General features: G+C 42.1%; 1 protein-coding gene across 1 annotated transcript in view; it reads right to left on the bottom strand.

The window, feature by feature from the left end:
- ldlrad4a (low density lipoprotein receptor class A domain containing 4a) overlaps window positions 1–16,269 on the bottom strand; it is a 24,604-nt gene extending 8,335 nt beyond the window's left edge. The window contains exon 1 of the mRNA XM_063009338.1: window positions 15,960–16,269. Coding sequence (XP_062865408.1) covers window positions 15,960–16,089 — 130 coding nt within the window. The 5' untranslated portion in view covers window positions 16,090–16,269. The remainder of the gene's footprint in view (window positions 1–15,959) is intronic.
- Between the last annotated feature and the right edge of the window lie 6,415 nt (window positions 16,270–22,684).

Genomic DNA, 22,684 nt, shown 5'->3' with positions numbered 1-22,684 from the left:
AGGAACCCTGAGGATCGCTGAGGATCATTAAGCAATGCTGAGGAATACTGAGGAACACTGAGGATTGCTTAGGAACACTGAGGATCGCTGAGGAACCCTAAGGAACCCTGAGGAATGCTGAGGAACACTGAGGATTGCTGAGGAACCCTCAAAACAGAACACGAGCCGAAGGAAACTTATTGCAGCGAGTCTAATGCCATCCTTGCAGCAGCAGTTTGGGGAATACCCCACCTGTTACACAAAACTAGTTCCATAGAACATGGTCCCACCACTTGGTGCGGAATAACTTGAATAGCCGGCGCACCTCGTCCAACACCACGGGGAGAAATCGGAACGCTGTTCAGTACCAGAACTCACTAATGCACCTGACACCGACTCCCCACAGTCATGTTCCTGACTCCAGAGTGGAGGTGGGCAGGACGTGATGCTTCATGTTCCACGTTTGGGGAGGTGAAAGCTGAACCTCCTACCTCCGAAAACATCCGTCACGACAAAGTCCCACGCACACGCCAACACCGTAACACACACCGTAACACACACCGACACGCTGGCACACCGCCGTGCCCACACACACACACACACACACACACACCACCCACACCAGTTCTCCGCTCGTGTGGGCTGCACTGGTACTCAAACGTAGAGAAGCTGGAGCTACACAGACGCCATTTCATCCCGATCCTGTAGAACAATGCAGGATTACCCAGAATACACTGCTGCAGCACCGTGGTGAATAACTACTAAATCATGGGAGGATTTATTATCGATTATTATTTATATTAATAAATCTGATTCACATCATCAATAACATCCAGGATCAGGAGCTTTTTATGTTCCAATCTCATATGTGCTATCGGCCGGCCGGGCGCCTACACAGACACACGATCAGCTGTGCCTGTAATGGGAGGGACGACGTCTGAAGCAGGGTTCCTCGTCCCTCCACGACCCCACTGTCTCCGAATCGTTTATTGTTTTTTACAGAACGTTCTTCTAACCGAGGAGAAACGTTCCGGTAACCTCCAGGTAACGTCAGAGGAACGTTTCTGAACTGTTAGCTGCTTTTTGCTGGATGAACCTGCTGATGCTTAATAACGTTTCTCACCGAGAGGAGGAACCTCGGCGGCGTCCGAGAATCATGAAATCATAAAATCATAAAATTATAAAATTATAAAATTACAAACACGGCGAGTGACTGAAGCTTCCCGGAGCTTCTGATTCTCTCTGTGATTTTTTCCCTCTTTCAAAGAAAATAAGAAAACTAAAAAACAGACCGTGGAAGCTTTTCCTGACCTGACGGACATTTTCCATTCAGACTCGAGCTGCATGAAAGTGAGAGAGTGTGTGTGTGTGTTTGTGTGTGTGTGTGTATGTGAGAGAGAGAGAGTCTCATAATGAAAATAAGACAAGAATTACGATCAGATCACCCAGACAGACAGAATTCTGGATGGATGGGACGGCGGTGGGTTTCAGGGTCTCGGATCCAAAAACTGCTTCATAAATTGGTCCAGTTAAAAATCTGTTTAATATCAAAATAACACGTTTAAACCGAGTCGTCTGTCACCTCAGGACTCATCACATCAAGACTCATAATTTCAGGACTCGTCAACATAAAGACTCATCACCTCAGGACTTATCCCATCAGGACTAGTCTTAGACTCGTCACCTCAAGACTTGAGACTTCAAGACTCGTCACCCCAGGACTCATCACATAAAGACTCGTCACCCCAGGACTCATCCCATCAAGACTCGTCACTTCAGGACTCATCACATCAAGACTCGTCACCCCAGGACTCATCACATCAAGACTCGTCACTTCAGGACTCATCACATCAAGACTCGTCACTTCAGGACTCATCACATCAAGACTCATCACCTCAAGACTTCAAGACTCGTCACCTCAAGACTCGGGACTTCAAGACTCGTCACCCCAGGACTCATCACATAAAGACTCGTCACCCCAGGACTCATCACATCAAGACTCGTCACTTCAGGACTCATCACATAAAGACTCGTCACCTCAGGACCAGTCACATAAAAACTCATCACATAAAGACTCGTCACCTTAGGATTCGTCAATTCAAGACTCATCACATAAAGTCTCATCACTTCAGGACTCATCACATCAAGACTCATCATCTTAGGACTCTACCTTAAGACTTGTCAGGACTCATCACATCAGGACTCATCAAGACTTGTCACATAAAGATTCGTCACTTCAGGTCTTGATCATCTTAGAACTCATCCTCTCAAGTACTCATCAAGACTCGTTACATCAGGACTCATTGCCTCAGTCACCTCAGGACTTGTTAGAACTCATCCTGTTAGGACTCGTCATTTCAGGACTTGTCACATCAAGACTCGTCTGGACTCATCATCTTAGAACTCGTCACCTCAGAACTCGTCACATAAAGACTCATCATTTTAAGACTCGTCACTTCAGGACTGTCATCTTAGTACTCTTCACATTAAGACTTGTCAGGACTCGTCACCTCACTCAACCTCACAGACTCAATCATTTTTTAAATCTTTACACAAATGATTTTCTGGATTTAATGAGCTGTGTGGTTTTTTCTGTTTATTAAATGATTTATTTAAACTCCAGGTTGTTTTTTTGTGTTAAAAATCCACAGAACTGATTCAGAACCGACCTGAACATCATCGTCTCCGTTTGTGAATAAAATAGTTTACTGAGTGATAAACTCCGTCAGTCTGGCGTCCACATACAGACGTGATCGTTTACGCCTGTAGGAGGTTAGACTGGCGAGTCCCGCAGCTTCAGACGTTCTGTAACGTTAAAAATCGTCTCGTCTGGTTTCTGATCCACATTCAGTAAGAAATGAAACATTCGGGACGAATCAGGAGCTTCAGACGAGCAGCAGAAGTGTCTGGACCCCCCAGAACACCCCAAATTACCCCGAATTATTTACCCTGGGCGTAACTCGGCTCAGACACCACCTGCTCCGTAAACACCCCCCCACACAAACACCCCCACACCCCCCATCACCGCCGCCACCACCACATCTCCATCCTCCCTCCTCCACCACTAACTACATTGTCTGACTGAAGCGTCTCGCCCCTCCTGCACCTCCTCCGGTTCCAGTACTCGCTCCTCCTCGTCCAGGCAGAGCCGTCATTCGCTTTCTCAGAAGTGCGTCTGAGAGCAGCCCAGAAGGATCGTGGGAAAAAACGGGAGCTGCTGTTCCTCAGACACCAGGATGATGATGATGATGGTGGTGGTGGTGATGCCCACTTATCACTATTGGGCCCCTAGGCAAGGCCCTTCACTCTCAGTCTGCCCCAGTTCTAAACTGCTGCGAACCCAAAAACAATGTAAATAAAGGCTCCGTCTCAAATCACACACTCCCGCACTAACCCTTCAATCCACAGTTACAGTCGCAAGTAAAAAACTGAATAAACTGAATCAACACACATGGAACAGTGGTCGCTTTGTCCAGGGTCATAAAGAAAATCCAGACCATCACCTAATGTGGAGAGGAAATCTGGAGTACCACTGACCCCGGCCGAGCCAGCTTTACTCCGCTCAGGGCTTTACGTTGCTGAGGTTTAAGGGTGCAGGTGAAAATGGACGGATGACGTCACGTTCCTGCTGAAGCGCAGTGCTGGGTGTTTGAGGCGCCACGCCCTCCTCATCCAGAGGAACAGAAACAAGAAACAGGAACCCTGAGGCCTGAGAACCAAACTGCAGCCTCACACTCGCGCCACACCAACACCACACATTCACCGTCTGTCTGTCTGCCTGCCCTCTGTCTGTCTATCTTTTATATTTACATTTTCAGCATTTAGTGGATGATTTAATCCAAAGTGACGTACAGTACAGTTACAGTATACAGTCTAAGGTTAAGGGCCTTGCTCAAGGGCCCAACAGTGACAACCTGGCAGTGGTGGGGCTGGAACCTTAACCACTACAACTGCTCCACCTAATGACAGAACGAAAGTCTGTCTGCAGTCCTGCTGTCTGTCTGTCTGTCTTTCTTCTTTCTTTCTTTCTGACTTTCTGTCTTTCTTACTGTTTGTCTGTCGTTCTTTCTGTCTGCCTGTCTTTCTTCTGTCTGTCATTCTGTCTGTCTTTCTTTTATATTTATTCCTTTCTATCTTTCTTTCTGTCTGTCTGTCTATCTGTCTTTCTTTCTGTCTGTCTGTTCGATGTTTGGTGTTAAATCAGATTTGCCTCCAGATGCAAACACACCTAATGGAATAATAATGAAACAATTACTTTCTTTCTGTCTGTCTGTTCGCGGGTCTGTATGAGTTCTGTTTTTTACTTGTTTGTGTTTTTACGTTTGTGTTTTGTTTAGATTTACGTTTCTTTTGTTCTCACTTGTTTCTTTTATCGTTAGTTTCGTTTCTTTTCTTCTCTCCTCGTGTTCTTTTGTTCTTTCTCGTCTCTCGGTTCTTTTTCCTCTCGTTCTCCTCACTGTTCTTTTCTCTGTCTGGTAGATTTTTGATCTGGTGCTGATTTTTCTTCGTCTGTGTTTCAGATTTATTGATCAGTTTTGTCTGAGAATTTTTGATTTTCTTGATTTAAGAGCTTCGTTCTGTTCGTCTGAACTTTTATCTGTTTCTTCTGTTTCCTCTCTCGTCTCTCTCTTGTTTTCATGTATATTTAGTTAGATTTTCCCGTCCTCTCTCTCTCACTTTGTGTCTCTCTCTGTATTTTTCTTTTTTTTTTGGGGGGGGGGGGGGGGGGGGTTTGGTCGCTCCGAGCGTCTCTTTTGTTTTCGGTGCGTCTGTGATTCCGCCGGCTCTGATTGGCTGCAGCTGTGCCGGGCGAGACGCTCAGACGACGGGAACAATCGTCTCACTGATGAAGCTGAATTTCCTAATCAGGGTCAGAGAGAGGGGCGACCTTTGTACCCTTACCCACCCCCCACCCCACCTCCCCTCCCCCGAAAAACATCAACAAACACAACACACACCAGTGAGTGTGCTCTAAACAGGAAACCCTTTCATCCCAGGACTACACACACACACACACACTCACACAAAGAATACTGGAAGAACATGCTAAACCTCTCCGAGACCCTGAAGGACAGAATTTAGGTTTACTGTGCTGCACCCGCACTCATCATGTCTGGATTTGGGGTGTAAAAATGGGTATAGAGGCAAAGTATATATTTTACTATAGGGCGCTCGAGTGGTGCAGCGATCTGGGTTCGAATCTCAGCGGTGCTATCAACCAGCCGGGCATCTACACAGACATGATTATCAATGTCTGATCAGGGAGGAAGCCGGATTGGTGTCCTGTCTCGTTCCTGGTGTTTCCTGGTAAAACTAGGGCCCACTGCGACCCTGACCAGGATAAATCCTTCCTTCCTTACTGGTTCCGGACGGGTAAGTTGTAGTCTAGTGGTAAAGTACTGGACTAGTAATCAGAAGGTCACCTGTTCGAGTCCCACCACTGCCAGGTTGCCACTGTTGGGCCCTTAAGTAAGGCCCTTAACCATCAATTGCTCAGACTGTATACTGTCACAGTCCTGTAAGTTGCTTTGAATAAAAGCATCTGTTTAACACCTCACGGTTGTGATTGACACCAGATGATGACTTCTCTGTGCCCATAAATAAGGCTAGTTTGGAACAGTGGTCGCTTTGCCAAGAACATAAAGAGAAACCAAAGAAAATTCTGATGTTGTGTTGAGTTGGCACGACTGTAGCGTGAATTCTGAGCGGCTGCAGCGAAGGCGGCACTGTTTACAGTCGAGCGAGCTTCGCTGATGCGTGAGAGAACGAGTCCAGCTTCAAAACAACCACCACAAAGCTCAGACAAGCTCAGGGACTCGGAGACGTCTGTGTTCCAGTCGTTCGGTCCGAGTGAAAGCAGAGTCGCAGTAACCACAACCATAATGATCCATAACCACACAGACTGAGGTTATATAACGTCGTACGGTTATATAACGTCGTACATATACACAGATCAGAACCGCGGCTGCTAACCGAGCCGAGGCCGAGCCGCGCTGAACAGGAGCGCTGTTGTCGTGCCAGTTTCTGTCATTGGAATGCAGACTGCAGACACAACAACGCCACGCCAGCCATGATCTTATCGCACCGTCTGAGTGTGTGTGTGTGTGAGTGTGTGTGTGTGTGAGTGTGTGTGCGCGCGAGTGTGTGTGTGCGTGCCTTACATAAACACACACTCATTCATCAGGCATGCATGGGCTGGGTCGCGCTCCCAGACAACAACCCCCAGCTTCTCATTACCCGGGGGGTGAAAGGTCACGGAGAAACTCCCGTCTCGCGTCTCGGCCGCCGTCTAGCGTGGCGCTGGCACCGTCCCAAACGCCGGCGTTCACGCCCGGGCGGCGCTCGCTGGGAACATCTGCTAATTTCATATCTTACCACGCCGAGATCAGCGTTCACTAAAGCATCCACTACAGAGACGATGGAACGGGTTTCAGAGCCACGCTAATCTGTATACAAGCAAAAGGAGAACATGCCAAACTCCTCACACACCACACAGTGACCAGGAGTAAGGATTGATGTAGTACCATGAGCATCGCCATGGAATTAGAGCTGCTTCTCCTTAATGAATACAGCAGCATCCGATCGTCTGCAGCAGGGCAGCACTGGTGCACGATGCTCCCACCACCGTGCTTCACAGCAGGGCAGCACTGGTGCACGATGCTCCCACCACCGTGCTTCATAGCAGGACAGCACTAGTGCACGATGCTCCCACCACCGTGCTTCACAGCAGGACAGCACTAGTGCACGATGCTCCCACCACCGTGCTTCATAGCAGGACAGCACTAGTGCACGATGCTCCCACCACCGTGCTTCACAGCAGGACAGCACTGGTGCACGATGCTCCCACCACCGTGCTTCACAGCAGGGCAGCACTGGTGCACGATGCTCCCACCACCGTGCTTCATAGCAGGACAGCACTAGTGCACGATGCTCCCACCACCGTGCTTCATAGCAGGACAGCACTGGTGCACGATGCTCCCACCACCGTGCTTCATAGCAGGACAGCACTAGTGCACGATGCTCCCACCACCGTGCTTCATAGCAGGACAGCACTAGTGCACGATGCTCCCACCACCGTGCTTCACAGCAGGACAGCACTGGTGCACGATGCTCCCACCACCGTGCTTCACAGCAGGACAGCACTGGTGCACGATGCTCCCACCACCGTGCTTCACAGCAGGACAGCACTGGTGCACGATGCTCCCACCACCGTGCTTCACAGCAGGACAGCACTGGTGCACGATGCTCCCACCACCGTGCTTCACAGCAGGTTCGAATCTGTCAGCTGATCAGGATTGAACGCACTTTGTCATTTTGACCAAGCGCCAATATTTCACCGTAAACCGACTTCAGATCAAGGAGTGATTGTGCGCTCAGACACAAGGCCCGGCTCGCATTCGGGCTTCCGATTCGTCCCAGAGTCGATCAGTGGGGTTGAAATCAGAGCTCTTCACAGTCGAACTCGTCCACCTAGGTCTTTACGGGCCTTGTCTCGCCTCCTCTCGCCCCTCCTAAAATAGGAAAGGGGCCAACGTGTACCCCAGAACACCTAAAGTCAAAATTAGACGAGGGGCGTCCACATACTTTTGGCTAAAGCCGTCCTGCTAAACAACCACACTGGGTCAGAAGGCGCTGGAGTTAAACCAAAACGCACCATGTGGCTCTGAGGCACGAATCGGACCGTCGACGGGCACAAAAGCCCCGAAAACACACACACGAGCGACCCCGAGTTCGGAAGTGCCGCCTGGGACGGGGCACGGACGACACGTCACCCCCCCACACACACCCCTCCGAAATCCCACCCCCACCCCCACCCCCAGCATTTTCCTTTTCTGACTCATAAAAGCACATCAAGGCCCCCAAACCCCAGACCTGCCACAAATCTGCCTCCGACCTCCCTCAATACCCCCCCCCCACACACACACACACATCCCCGGGGGCATCGGGGTGGGGGTGAGCTGGAGGACACACACACACACACGCAATAGTGGGAATCAGGGCCAATGTCAAGGCCGAGTCTCAGCTGCAGCTGTCAAAGGGCCAGAACTCACACACTCACCCAGCGCACAGGAGGGGTGAGGGTCACGACCCCTGAAACACCCCCCAATATTCCCACCAACCCCTCGTCACCCTGTCGTTTGGGTCTCACAAAAACACACATGAGGAAACACCGAGACTAGAGGGTAAACATACACTCGGAGGTGTACGATATAGGGACAAAAGTATTGGGACGCATTTTGTAATTATTGATTGAACTTCTCTCAACTTCCTTGGCCCGAGAGACCACTCTTCCACGAGCCTGAAGATGCTTAGAAACGACTCAGAGTTCCACCACACACTGATTTCCATTCAGTAATTCAGAGTCATGCAGGGTCGGCCTGGGGGACACCGTACACCCCCCCCCCCCCCCCGCTGACCTCTGCTGTGACCTCATCAGGCTCACACACACCCACACACACACCCCAAAAACCGAAACCCCACCCCCCCCTCACACACACACACACACATTCGACTAGACCCATCCATCAGCTCGCCAGACTGATCCATCACACGGAAGCATGCTGCATTGTTTTGAATAGCATCTTATGATGTCATAACTTTTTATGATGTCATTGTTTTTATGATGTCATAACATTAACCCGATATTAAAATCTATCTGTATGTATGTTCATACTATATAACAAGGAAACTATACGCTTCTGCCTTTGCAGCATCAGTTTAGGGAAGGTCCTGTCCTGTTTCAGCTCTATAAAGACGTGAAGAGAAGCTCCAGCGTCCTGCACAGAGCCCTGACCTCAGCCCCACTCGACAGCTCCAGGATGAACCGGAACACCGACTGATCGTTCAGCGCTCAGCCGTACAAATAAATGCTCAGCACAAATCCCCACAGATCTACTCCAAAGTCTTTAAAGTGAGAAGCTTCTCAAAAGAGCGGCGGCTGTTCTAGCTGAAACGATCACACAGACGTTGTGATGTTCTAATACCGATTGTTTATGAAACAGCACTGGTGCATGATGCTCCCGCCACCGTGCTTCAAAGCAGACGCGGTGCTGCTGGGTTCGAATCCCTCAGCCGCTCTGGGCCAAACGTAGCTTCGCACGTCGTGACACGAGCGCCAAAATATGACAGTAAACCGACTTCAGATCGAGGCATGGCTCACACTCGGGCTTCCGATTCATCCCAGAGTCGTCTGTTCACAGGTGGAACTCGTCAACCCTAAAACTGGACGTCCGACGAGCTCACGGTCACTACATGCAGTGATTGTATACATCACGAATACACCACATGGCCAAAAGTATGTGGACACCACTTTTATTAATTGTGTTTTATGGACATCCACTGCATCAAACAGGCAGTAAAATCAGTGAGACGGATGAAATCATTTATTTCCGGATTTCTACTTGGTGAGAACAGTTTAGGGAAGGCCCCTGTACACACAACAAGACCTGGTTTGAAAGGTTTGATATGGAGGAGCTGCAGAATCCTCAACGCTACAAGGATAAATTAGAACATTTGTTCCCACAGACACACTCCAAAACCCAGTCTGTTACAGCCACAGAGGCGGAACAACAAGCTCATGGTGGGGTGTCCACATACTTCTGACACAAAGTGCACAGACGGGCCTGTAGTTGATGGTTGATTTTCTTGTATAAATAATGTAATAATAATCCTGTATGAATGATTTAATAATAGTCTTTATTCTCCCGCTGGAGCCGCGCCAGCTCACACTCAGCCTGGCATCCTGTTTCCCAGCCTGCCCTGCTGCTGCTGCCATCGTGCTGGGAACGGATTATGCCACCACGTTCAGCGTGTGTGTGTGTGTGTGTGTGTGTGTGTGTGTGTGATATTGAACCAGATCTCAGTGAGACAGGCTGTAAGCAGGTTTCCGCTCCTGTAGAATGTGGATGCGGCTCCTTCTGTCGAAACGCCGCGCTAATAATAGCTCCTTCCTGTTTTCACTTCGACTAGCCGACGGGCCGTCAGCGCATCGCATTAGCTTTAGCCTTAGCTCACACACACACACACGAGCTATCATTAAAACAATAATAGAATAAATAATAATAATTATATACATAATAATAACACATATAATATTAATGATTAAATAATAATGATCAAAATAATAAGAATTATAATAATAATAAGAATTATTATTATTATATAATAAATACTAACATATAATAATTATAGTAGCAGTAGTACTACTACTAATAATAATATAGTAATAATGTTGATAATAATAATAATTATAATAAAATAATAATAATAATAACTAATAATAATAATAACAATAATTAATAATAATAATAGTAATAGTGTTGACAATAATACAGTAGAATAATAATAATAAAATAATAAAAATTATAATAAAATAATAAAAATTATAATAATTAATAATAATAATAAAATTATAATAACAGTAATAATAATAATAATATTAACCATAATAATAATAATAATAAAATAAAAATAATGAATAGTAATAATATTAAAAATAATTATTATAACAATAATAATATAATATTGATAATAATAGTTATAGTAATGATAATAATAATAATAGTTATAATAATAATAGTTATAATAATAATAATAATAATAATGATAATAATAATAATAGTTAAAATAATATTAATAATGATAATAATAATAATATAACAATAATAATAATACTAATAATAATGGTAATAATAATAATAATAGTAATAAAAATAATTATAATAATAATAATAATAGTAATAATAATAATAATAATTATAACAATAATAATAGTAATAATAATATTAACAATAATAACATAACAATAATAATAATAATAGTAATAATAATAATAATAATAATAATAATAATAATAATAGTAATAATAATAATAATAATAATAATAATAAAAATGATAATAATAATAATAATCAGCCTATTTATATTTATATTTAGGAAGATCAGCTGTATGATGCATCACACGCCCAGTATGGACTCACATCAAGGGTGCACAAACTTTTTCCAAGAAGGTCTGAGTTCATCATACCCGGGAACACTGATCATAAAATAGGAATACACCATGGACTATTAACTCACACCAAAGCGGCGACTTCAGAGCCACCAATCCACCTTCTGCATGAATGTAGAATAAAACGCCACACACATACACACGAGCAGTACAATGAAAGCGCAGGGTCAGTCATTGTACGGCGCCTCCGTGAAGCCAAAACGGTCAAGATTCAAACTCACAGCCTTCCGATTGATAGTCCAGACCTTCACCCACTGATCTACCAGCGTCACATCCATGTAAAATACAAAACACAGCTCGACTGGATCAAACACCAGCACTGCCAACCTGCAAGGGTCGGGCCCCGACCCCTAATGCACCAAATCTACACCAAGGGAACGATACAGAGGGCATTTGGGGTTCTTCACCCTACACTGAACACATACACCAGCTCTGCACTCCCTAATGAAACAGATGCAGTACGTAGGGTAGACAGTGACACTACACAGAGCCGCGGGTGTGTGAATACGGAACTGTAAGGTTTTCCTCTCCAGATTTATGTACCAGTGATGTCTACATATGAGAATTCAACTCCAGATTCAGCACGTACACGCCGGGATGTGAAATAATGAATCTATACGTGATCCAGGTCAAATCTGTTCAGCTGGGAAACTCGGGACCTATTTAGGATGCACGAGCATACGGGACCAGCGCTCTGCTTCCGTGAACACGGGGGTGAGTGTCTCCGCTACACAGGGAACAGAGTACCGGCACCTACACGCGCATACGTGCTGCAGACGCTCCTCATGGATGCAGTCGGGCCCCGGGGCCGATCCTCAAGGGAAAGTTTCGTATGTTTTGTTCACATGAGAAACTAAAGGTGCAACGTTTAGTTCTTAGTTCCATACCTGCAGTACTCAGGGTACAGAATCAAGTCTTCTACACCAGATCTCCTGCACTGGATCTCCAGCCGGGGTCTAGCTGGTATCCAGCGTCTTTCTTACTATGTAAACACGCAATGTAGGGGCAGAAATATGGGCTTTGTGTCTGACATGGAGCCTTCAGGGTTCAGATACCAAGAAGGAGCTTATGGGAGTCAGACGTCCTATAAGAAGCTTCCACTGCACTGTACAGACTAAAAATATGAAATATCAGCGTGTAAGTGCAGCGTGAACTAAGAGTTTTAAATAACTGGATTATTTAGCTCATTAATAAAACTCTCGGCTGTTGACGCAGCTCTGACGATCTCAATCAGGTCCTTTAGAAGCACAAAAGCTCAAATATTAAACCCAGAACCTGGTGAGAAAATGTGGCAGAGATGGCCAGTTCCCGTCTCAGCAGAGCTGCAGACCTGACCGGGCACCCACACAGACACAATGGGGCGTGTTTGATGGATGGAAGGTCGGACGGTTTCTTCATGCTGCGTATACGATATGTTACAGGTCCTGAGAGTCACATGGACACCAGTGTGGTGATCCGGCTCTACTTGATCGCTCACAATAGGGAGTTGGAAATGACTAAATTGGGAGATGACGGGGAAAATTCCACAGATTTTAACTCAGCATTGTCTTGATGCAGTTTATGTATTAGAATAGTAAATGACAGTAGAGCTGAACTGATGTAAACAACCCAAAATCTTTTCCCTCATTTTGTTGTTTTTACACAAATTAACAACAACAAAAAACCCTAATAAAATATAAATAAAGTTTAAACATTATCCTTTTGTATAATGCGCCTCTGCTGGTTTAGATAACATGAATACACATTATCAGTTTGTGATTGTAATCAGCTCAGTGCGGTCTGGAGTTCCACAAGGCTCGGCTCTGGGTTTCCTGTGTCTGTGTTTACGGAACATCAAACGCTGGACGCTGAGGAACTTCCTCCTGCTGAGCTCTGATTAGACGGAGGAGCTTTCATGTGAGCCGCAGGCTGCTCGCGGTGGGAGTTCTGATGCAGTTCAGTGCAGTGCCGTTTTACTGAAGGTGTTTAGGGCTCGTGTAGGTCAGTCAGACACAGTAGAACTGGACACAGTAGGACTGGACACAATAGGACTGGACCGGGTTTTTCATATCACGAGTCCTCAGTTTGAAAAGTTTGTGGGTCTTTCCTGAGTCTGATTAGCATGGCTAGGTCATTAGCACACATTACACAGTTCAGTGGACGTGTTGGTGTGTGTTGCAGTGCATTATGGGTTGTCCGAGTGTGACAGATCCGTGTTTCAGTGCTGGACCTGAAGAACACGCTGAGCTCATAAACGTAACGATACAGAAACGCCGGATCATTTCTCCCAAAACCACCAACACCCCGGCGCTGCTGTTCACTCAAACTAAACACGCCGCTGTTCGTACATCATAAACGAGCTGCACAACACGCCAACGAAACACCCGAGAAGTGCCAACGTATTATTTTATATTAATAATAATATTATAATCAAAGATAATAATCAACATAATTATATTAATAATAATAATATTGATAAAAATAATAATAGTAAAGAAAATAATAAATCTACTAATTATTATTATAAATATAAAGACAATAATAATAAACAAGTTCATAATGAATATGCATATAATAATAATGATAATAATAATATTAATAATAACAGTAATAATAATGATAATAATAATAATGATAATAATAATAATAACAGTAATAATAATAATAATAATAATAATAACAGTAATAATAATAATAATAATAATAATAATAATAATAATGATAATAATAATGATAATAATAATAATGATAATAATAATAATAATAACAGTAATAATAATAATAATAATGATAATAATAATAAAAATAACAATGATAATAATAATAATAATAATAATAATAATGATAATAATAATAATTAAAATAATAACAGTAATAATAATAATAATTATTATTATTATTATTATTATTATTATTATTATAATAATGATAATAATAATGATAATAATGAAAATAATAATAGTAATAATAATAATAATAATAATAATAATGATGATAATAATAATAATAATAGTAATAATAATAATAATGATAATAACAATAGTAAAGACAATAATAATGAAGTTCATAATTAATATAAATATAATAATAATAATAACGATAATAATAATAAAGAATCTATTGAGCGCCACGGCTCTTCTTAAACTGACCAAAACTCATAGTTACAACGATCACGCCGATCAAAATGACATCATCACCTGATCACAATTATTCAGGTAATCAGAATTATTTACATTTATAATAATTGATTGTCAAAGTCAATAAATTATCAAACACCAATTTTATGACTGATTTGATCATTTCTGTCACATTCTGATCATTACTGACGGTCCGGACCTTTAAACTCCGGAATGTTTTAATGTTTATTTTGTTTTATTAACTGGAGCACCGACATTTAACACTTTGTTTAAAATAATTAACATCTCGGGTTTATTAGCAGTTATTAATCTCGTTATTAATGGTGTTTATTAGTGGTGTTTTTATTTAAGTGAAATCGTGTTATTATACAGATATATAACGTAACAGCACCATGATGGTTAATAAAGACACAAATATTTCCTTTTTTTTTTGGATGTTTTGACATTCATATTTTTATAGACGTTGTATTTATCCCTGTATTTGCTGTATTTATCCTGGTCTGGGTTGCAGTGGGTCTGGGTTGGTCACCCCAAACTACCACAAGTCTCCAAAATATCGTTCACTTATTGGAATTACTGGTATTTTATCTACATTATTTATCATCATCATTTTCATGGTTTACCTCTGCTTTTTTTTGGTCAGGGTCACAGTGGGTCTGGTTTTCTCTGGAATTACTGGGTGCATTGCAGTAACACACCCCAGACAGAACACCAGTACATCACAGGATTATATTATTATTATTATTATTTTCTATTATTATTATTATTATTTTCTATTATTATTATTATTATTATTATTATTTATTATTATATTGTTTGTATTATTATATTTATTATATTACTATTATTACTGTTATTATTATTATTATTATTATTATTAATACCAACATTGTTATTACTATATGTGTTACAATTATTATCAATATTATTATTATTAAAATTGCTATAACAAATATTTTATTATTTTAAACATTATATAAATACAGTCCTGGTTTAAAGGCCTTGACTAATATAATTTATAAAAATCTGATCACACAGTGGGTTTATTTAAATAAAAATTTTAATAATAAATCTGTGTATAATAATTAAGTAAAATTAAAGATTAATTACGATTATTAGAAATGGATTCAGATTATTCTGATTCGCTCAAATTACTGTGAACATTCGACTGAAGCGTAAAATAAACTCATTCTACAGAACACGGGGTTCAAATCATCGAACCTCCAGCCTCGTGTTAATAACTGTGATGGGTTTAGTCCTGATATCCACTATAACCTGGTTAAGTGTGGTGACGGGTGGGTATAACCAGCGCTCTGATGGAAGTGACCGAGGGTTAAAGGGGCACTGGGTAAAAGTTTGGACCCCAACAATCAGAGACCTGTGAGGTAGAGGAGTAAAGCTGATCCTGATGTGTGTCTGTGACTGACTGACAGGAGGAATGTAAACAAGGCGGCCGCCTCAGTTCCTCTAATCAACTAAAACTCGCTTCTATTAGTGTTCCAGCAGATCAGCTCCACCAGTAACCCACCAGTATAAGAACAATAAGACCTGAACTCATTTACTGTGTAGTTGTGCGATCCTAAATACGGTACATGTATCGTGTATGGAAGTATCGTGATATCATTTGCTATATCGCTGAGCCCTGAACCGGAGCGATTTGATTTAAAATGCCGTTCATGCGTTAGTGCCGCACACCACCGGAACCGCGACCCGTTTTCGGGGTGATTTTCGGTAAATACGCCACAAGCGAACCGCCAGAGCCAAAAATAACCGCGCAGCCGGTAACGCAGATCGATCGCTCCGGATTCACACGGTCCAGTTTTCGATTATTATCACGTACGATATATCAGACTAACCTCTGTCCATTCCCCGCGGCTGCTGGGACGCGCTGCTGCAGTCTCCCGGCTCAGTCGGAGTGGCATTGGAGTCGCTGGTGTCGGTGGAGCTGGAGCTGCCGGTGCCCGGGACCGCTCGGTGCTGCCGCATACAGGAGCACGACGAGCAGGAGGAAAAGGAGGAGGAGGAGGGGGGAAGATCAGCGGGTCTCCCCGCGCTCGGTACGATCCACTGTGGCCTCGATCCGCTCGCCGTCCCGCCCGCCCGCAGACGACGATCACTCCATCCCGGATCAACGACCTGAGAGAAGCGCTCACACTGCACTGAGAACCGATCCCACCGCGCCGCGCCGCACCACCTACACTATACCGAGCAACCGAGCGTTCGGTCTCAGTGTGTGTGTGTGTGTGTGTGTGTGTGTGAGCTCCTCCTCTGAAAGGAGGGCAGAACGAGCCAGACAGCAGGGAGAGCGCGAGACACGGAGGGAGGGGTCCGGTCTAGACAGGGAGAGTGTGTGAGCATAGAATTACACACACACACACACACACACACACATATCCACATATAGATATACATACAGTATATAAATACATACACATACACGCACACACACACACATCCACATATAGATATACATATACAGTATACATACATACATATACTTTATAAACACACACATATCCACATATAGATATACATATACAGTATACATACATACATATACTTTATAAACACACACATATCCACATATAGATATACATATACAGTATACATACATACACATACTTATACACACACATCCACATATAGATATACATATACAGTATACATACATACACATACTTATACACACACATATCCACATATAGATATACATATGCAGTATATATACATACATATACTTATACACACACATATCCACATATAGATATACATATACAGTATACATACATACATATACTTTATAAACACACACATATCCACATATAGATATACATATGCAGTATATATACATACATATACTTATACACACACATATCCACATATAGATATACATATACAGTATACATACATACACATACCTATACACACACATCCACATATAGATATACATATACAGTATACATACATACATATACTTATACACACACATATCCACATATAGATATACATATACAGTATACATACATACATATACTTTATAAACACACACATATCCACATATAGATATACATATGCAGTATATATACATACATATACTTATACACACACATCCACATATAGATATACATATACAGTATACATACATACATATACTTTATAAACACACACATATCCACATATAGATATACATATGCAGTATATATACATACATATACTTATACACACACATATCCACATATAGATATACATATACAGTATACATACATACACATACTTATACACACACATCCACATATAGATATACATATGCAGTATACATACATACATATACTTATACACACACATATCCACATATAGATATACATATGCAGTATACATACATACATATACTTATACACACACATATCCACATATAGATATACATATACAGTATACATACATACATATACTTATACACACACATATCCACATATAGATATACATATGCAGTATACATACATACATATACTTATACACACACATATCCACATATAGATATACATATACAGTATACATACATACATATACTTATACACACACATATCCACATATAGATATACATATACAGTATACATACATACACATACTTATACACACACATCCACATATAGATATACATATGCAGTATACATACATACATATACTTATACACACACATATCCACATATAGATATACATATGCAGTATACATACATACATATACTTATACACACACATATCCACATATAGATATACATATGCAGTATACATACATACATATACTTATACACACACATATCCACATATAGATATACATATACAGTATACATACATACACATACTTATACACACACATATCCACATATAGATATACATATGCAGTATACATACATACATATACTTATACACACACATATCCACATATAGATATACATATGCAGTATACATACATACATATACTTATACACACACATATCCACATATAGATATACATATACAGTATACATACATACACATACTTATACACACACATATCCACATATAGATATACATATGCAGTATACATACATACATATACTTATACACACACATATCCACATATAGATATACATATACAGTATACATACATACACATACTTATACACACACATATCCACATATAGATATACATATGCAGTATACATACATACATATACTTATACACACACATATCCACATATAGATATACATATACAGTATACATACATACATATACTTATACACACACATATCCACATATAGATATACATATGCAGTATACATACATACATATACTTATACACACACATATCCACATATAGATATACATATGCAGTATACATACATACATATACTTATACACACACATATCCACATATAGATATACATATACAGTATACATACATACACATACTTATACACACACATATCCACATATAGATATACATATGCAGTATACATACATACATATACTTATACACACACATATCCACATATAGATATACATATGCAGTATACATACATACATATACTTATACACACACATATCCACATATAGATATACATACTGTATGTAAATACATACATATACACACACACACACATATATATACAGTACATATATATATATATATACATACACATGCATATATATACACACACACATAGATATATATATAAATGTACATACACACGCGCACACACACACACACTCACCTAAACATGTACAAAGACACACATACATACACATATATATATATATATATATATATATATATATATATATATATACACACATACATACATACATATACAAACACGCACACATATTTATATATATACTATATACATATAGCTTTACATTTACATACATTTACTCATATAGATAAATATACAGTATATACTTAATTACAATATATGCATACATACAAACACATACACACATACACACACTCACCTAAACATATACAAAGATACATACACACACTTACACAGAGACACACAATATATAGGTATATTATTGATCTTCTCATCCAACATACACCATACAAAATAATACAAGTTCTCACATCCACAGTCCAAAATCTCATGAAAAGCCTACCCAGAAAACTGGAGGCTGTTATAACCGCAGACAGGGAGCAGCTCCATACTGGTGCCTGTGGTTTGGGAATGGCATGTCTAACGAGCCAGTAGGTGCTTCCGTCTTGCCGGTAAGTTTGGGGAAGGTCCTTTTCTATTCCAGCATGACTGAGCACAAATGAAGACCCATAAAGACTTGCTTCAGATGGGTTTCATGTGAAAGAAGTCCAGTGGTCTGCACTCAGCCCTGACCTGAATATCCCAGTATTTTAACTATTGGATGAATTAGAATGCCGACTGTGAGTCAGGACTTATCATACAAGATCAGTGGACTAGACCTTCACAGAGGAGCGAGGACTGTTATTACCGCCGCATACAGAGTGCAGCTCCATACTGACGTCAATAGTTTGGATATGAGATGTCCAACAAGGCAACATGCTCATGGTCAGGTGTCCACATACTTTTGGTCATTTAGTCTGTGTGTGTGTGTGTGTGTGTGTTGGGGGGGGAGGGGGGCGCATCCCTGACTCACCCAGACGTTCTCTCCCTCTCTAGACTTTATTCATGGTACATCTGTCTGAGAGACGCCAAACTCAATTAGAATTGAATGATTCTCTCTCTCTCTCTCTCTCACACACACACACACACACACACACACTCAGACACACACACACACTCTCTCACACACACACACACACACACAAATACAGAGTGAGACGAAGACGAAACAAACAAATGCATGAAGCAAAGTTCGGAGAGGCTCGAGGCGTCTGTACATTTTAGCAGCTGGTGCACATAACATGACCAAAAGTATGTGGACGCCTGACCGTGAGCATGTCGGACATCCAGTTTTAAAACCAAATGCTATTAAAATAGAGTGACCCTCTGTGTGATCTAGAACAACAGCCGCTCATCTGAGAAGCTTCTCACAGGACTTTGAAGCATGACTGTGTCTGTGGGAATTTGTGCCCATTCAGTCAGTATGTCTGGGCACTGATTGATCAGTCGATGTTCCGGTTCATCCCAGAGCTGTTGAGTGAGGCTGGGGTCAGGACCTTCCCTAAACTGTTGCTGCAAAGTCAGAAGCATATCACTTCCTTTATATAACTGATTTTTTACACCTGTTAGTGATTGATGTGGCTGAAACACACATGAATTCAGTTATTAGAAGAGGCGTCCACATACTTTTGACCTGACTGTGTACGTGCTGAGGTCTGCTCTGTAATAACGGCGTTTAGTGAAATATTTCCTGCTCGGGTTCTTTTCTGAATAGGTGTCGGCTTTTTTTTAAAGAAGAATAAAAACACCTTCCTCTAAACGTGTGTGTGTGTGTGTGTGTGTGTGTGAGTGTGTGTGTGTGTGTGTGTGTGTGTGCAGACTCAGGAAGTCTAGATTACAGGGGAAAGTTCACGAGCTGCTGTGTGATGGAGAACATCTGTTTATGAAAGAAAAGCACGAGAGTCGAGCTGCTGTTTTCATCTGGACGCTCCACAAAAACTCAAGCAAACAACAACTTACTTACAGCACTGTGACAGTGTAGAGTCTGAGCAATTGAGGGTTAGGGGCCTCGCTCAAGGGCCCAACAGTGGCGGGGTTTGAACCAGCAACCTTCTGCTTACTAGTCCAGTACCTTAACCACTGGGCTAAAACTGCAATGAGGTTTCACAGCTTCTTCTGATCTTCTGAGGAGAACAGGACCAGGATCTGAAACAGAGCTCCAACCAAACACACCAGTACGTCCTGCTCCATGCAGTGCAGTGTTGCTCCATACCACGCTGCTCCATGCGGGGAGCAGCTCCATACTGGTGCCTGTGGTTTGGGAATGGCATGTCTAACGAGCCAGTAGGTGCTTCCGTCTTGCTGGTAAGTTTGGGGAAGGTCCTTTTCTATTCCAGCATGACTGAGCACAAATGAAGACCCATAAAGACTTGCTTCAGATGGGTTTCATGTGAAAGAAGTCCAGTGGTCTGCACTCAGCCCTGACCTGAATATCCCAGTATTTTAACTATTGGATGAATTAGAATGCCAACAATTAGATGTCCAACAAGGCAACATGCTCATGGTCAGGTGTCCACATACTTTTGGTCATTTAGTCTGTGTGTGTGTGTGTGTGTGTGTGTGTGTGTGTATTGCTTTTTTACAGTGCTGCTCGGTAGGGTGGGAGTTGGTTGTGCTCCATACAATGTTGTGTGTTACAGTGTAATGCAGCGCTGCTTCGTGGGGCGGGAGTTGGTTCTGCTCTGTACAGTGTTGCACGGTACGGTACAGTGTAGTGCAGTGCTGCTCCATACAGTGTTGTGCTGTACGGTGTAGTGCAGTGCTGCTCCATACAGTGTTGTGTGGTACAGTGCAGTGTAGTGCAGTACTACTCTGTACAGTGTAGTGTAGTGCAGTGCAGTATTACTCTGTACAGTGCAGTATTACTCTGTACAGTGTAGTGTAGTGCAGTGCAGTATTACTCTGTACAGTGTAGTGTAGTGCAGTGCAGTATTACTCTGTACAGTGTAGTGCAGTGCAGTGCAGTATTACTCTGTACAGTGTAGTGTAGTGCAGTGCAGTATTACTCTGAACAGTGTAGTGCAGTGCAGTATTACTCTGTACAGTGTAGTGTAGTGCAGTGCAGTATTACTCTGTACAGTGGTGTAGTGCAGTGCAGTATTACTCTGTACAGTGTAGTGTAGTGCAGTGCAGTATTACTCTGAACAGTGTAGTGCAGTGCAGTATTACTCTGTACAGTGCAGTATTACTCTGTACAGTGGTGTAGTGCAGTGCAGTATTACTCTGTACAGTGCAGTGCAGTATTACTCTGTACAGTGTAGTGCAGTGCAGTATTACTCTGAACAGTGTAGTGCAGTGCAGTATTACTCTGTACAGTGCAGTATTACTCTTTACAGTGTAGTGTAGTGCAGTATTACTCTGTACAGTGCAGTATTACTCTGTACAGTGTAGTGTAGTGCAGTGCAGTATTACTCTGTACAGTGTAGTGCAGTGCAGTATTACTCTGTACAGTGTAGTGCAGTGCAGTATTACTCTGTACAGTGCAGTGCAGTGCAGTATTACTCTGTACAGTGCAGTGCAGTGCAGTATTACTCTGTACAGTGCAGTGCAGTGCAGTATTACTCTGTACAGTGCAGTGCAGTGCAGTATTACTCTGTACAGTGCAGTGCAGCGCTGCTTTGTGGGGTGGGAGTTGGTTCTGCTCTGTACAGTACAGTGCAGTACAGTGCGATACAGTGCGGTACAGTGTAATATTACTCTGTACAGTGCAGTGCAGCGCAGCTCCGTGGGGTGTGAGTTGGTGCTGCAGGTGTTGAGTGTGAGTTGAGGAAACACATACCAGACACGTGAAATAATTCACCACAAACAAGCCGCTGCAACGGATCCTACAGAAGTAACAATTAGGACGAGGCCGCGGGCGCTCTCTTTCAACATAAACACGCCGCGCTAGTGAAACGTCCCGCGCGCC

The sequence above is a fragment of the Trichomycterus rosablanca genome, chromosome 2 (assembly GCF_030014385.1).
Source record: "Trichomycterus rosablanca isolate fTriRos1 chromosome 2, fTriRos1.hap1, whole genome shotgun sequence".
NCBI lineage: Eukaryota > Metazoa > Chordata > Actinopteri > Siluriformes > Trichomycteridae > Trichomycterus > Trichomycterus rosablanca.
This window is presented reverse-complemented; position numbering and strand designations above follow the sequence as displayed.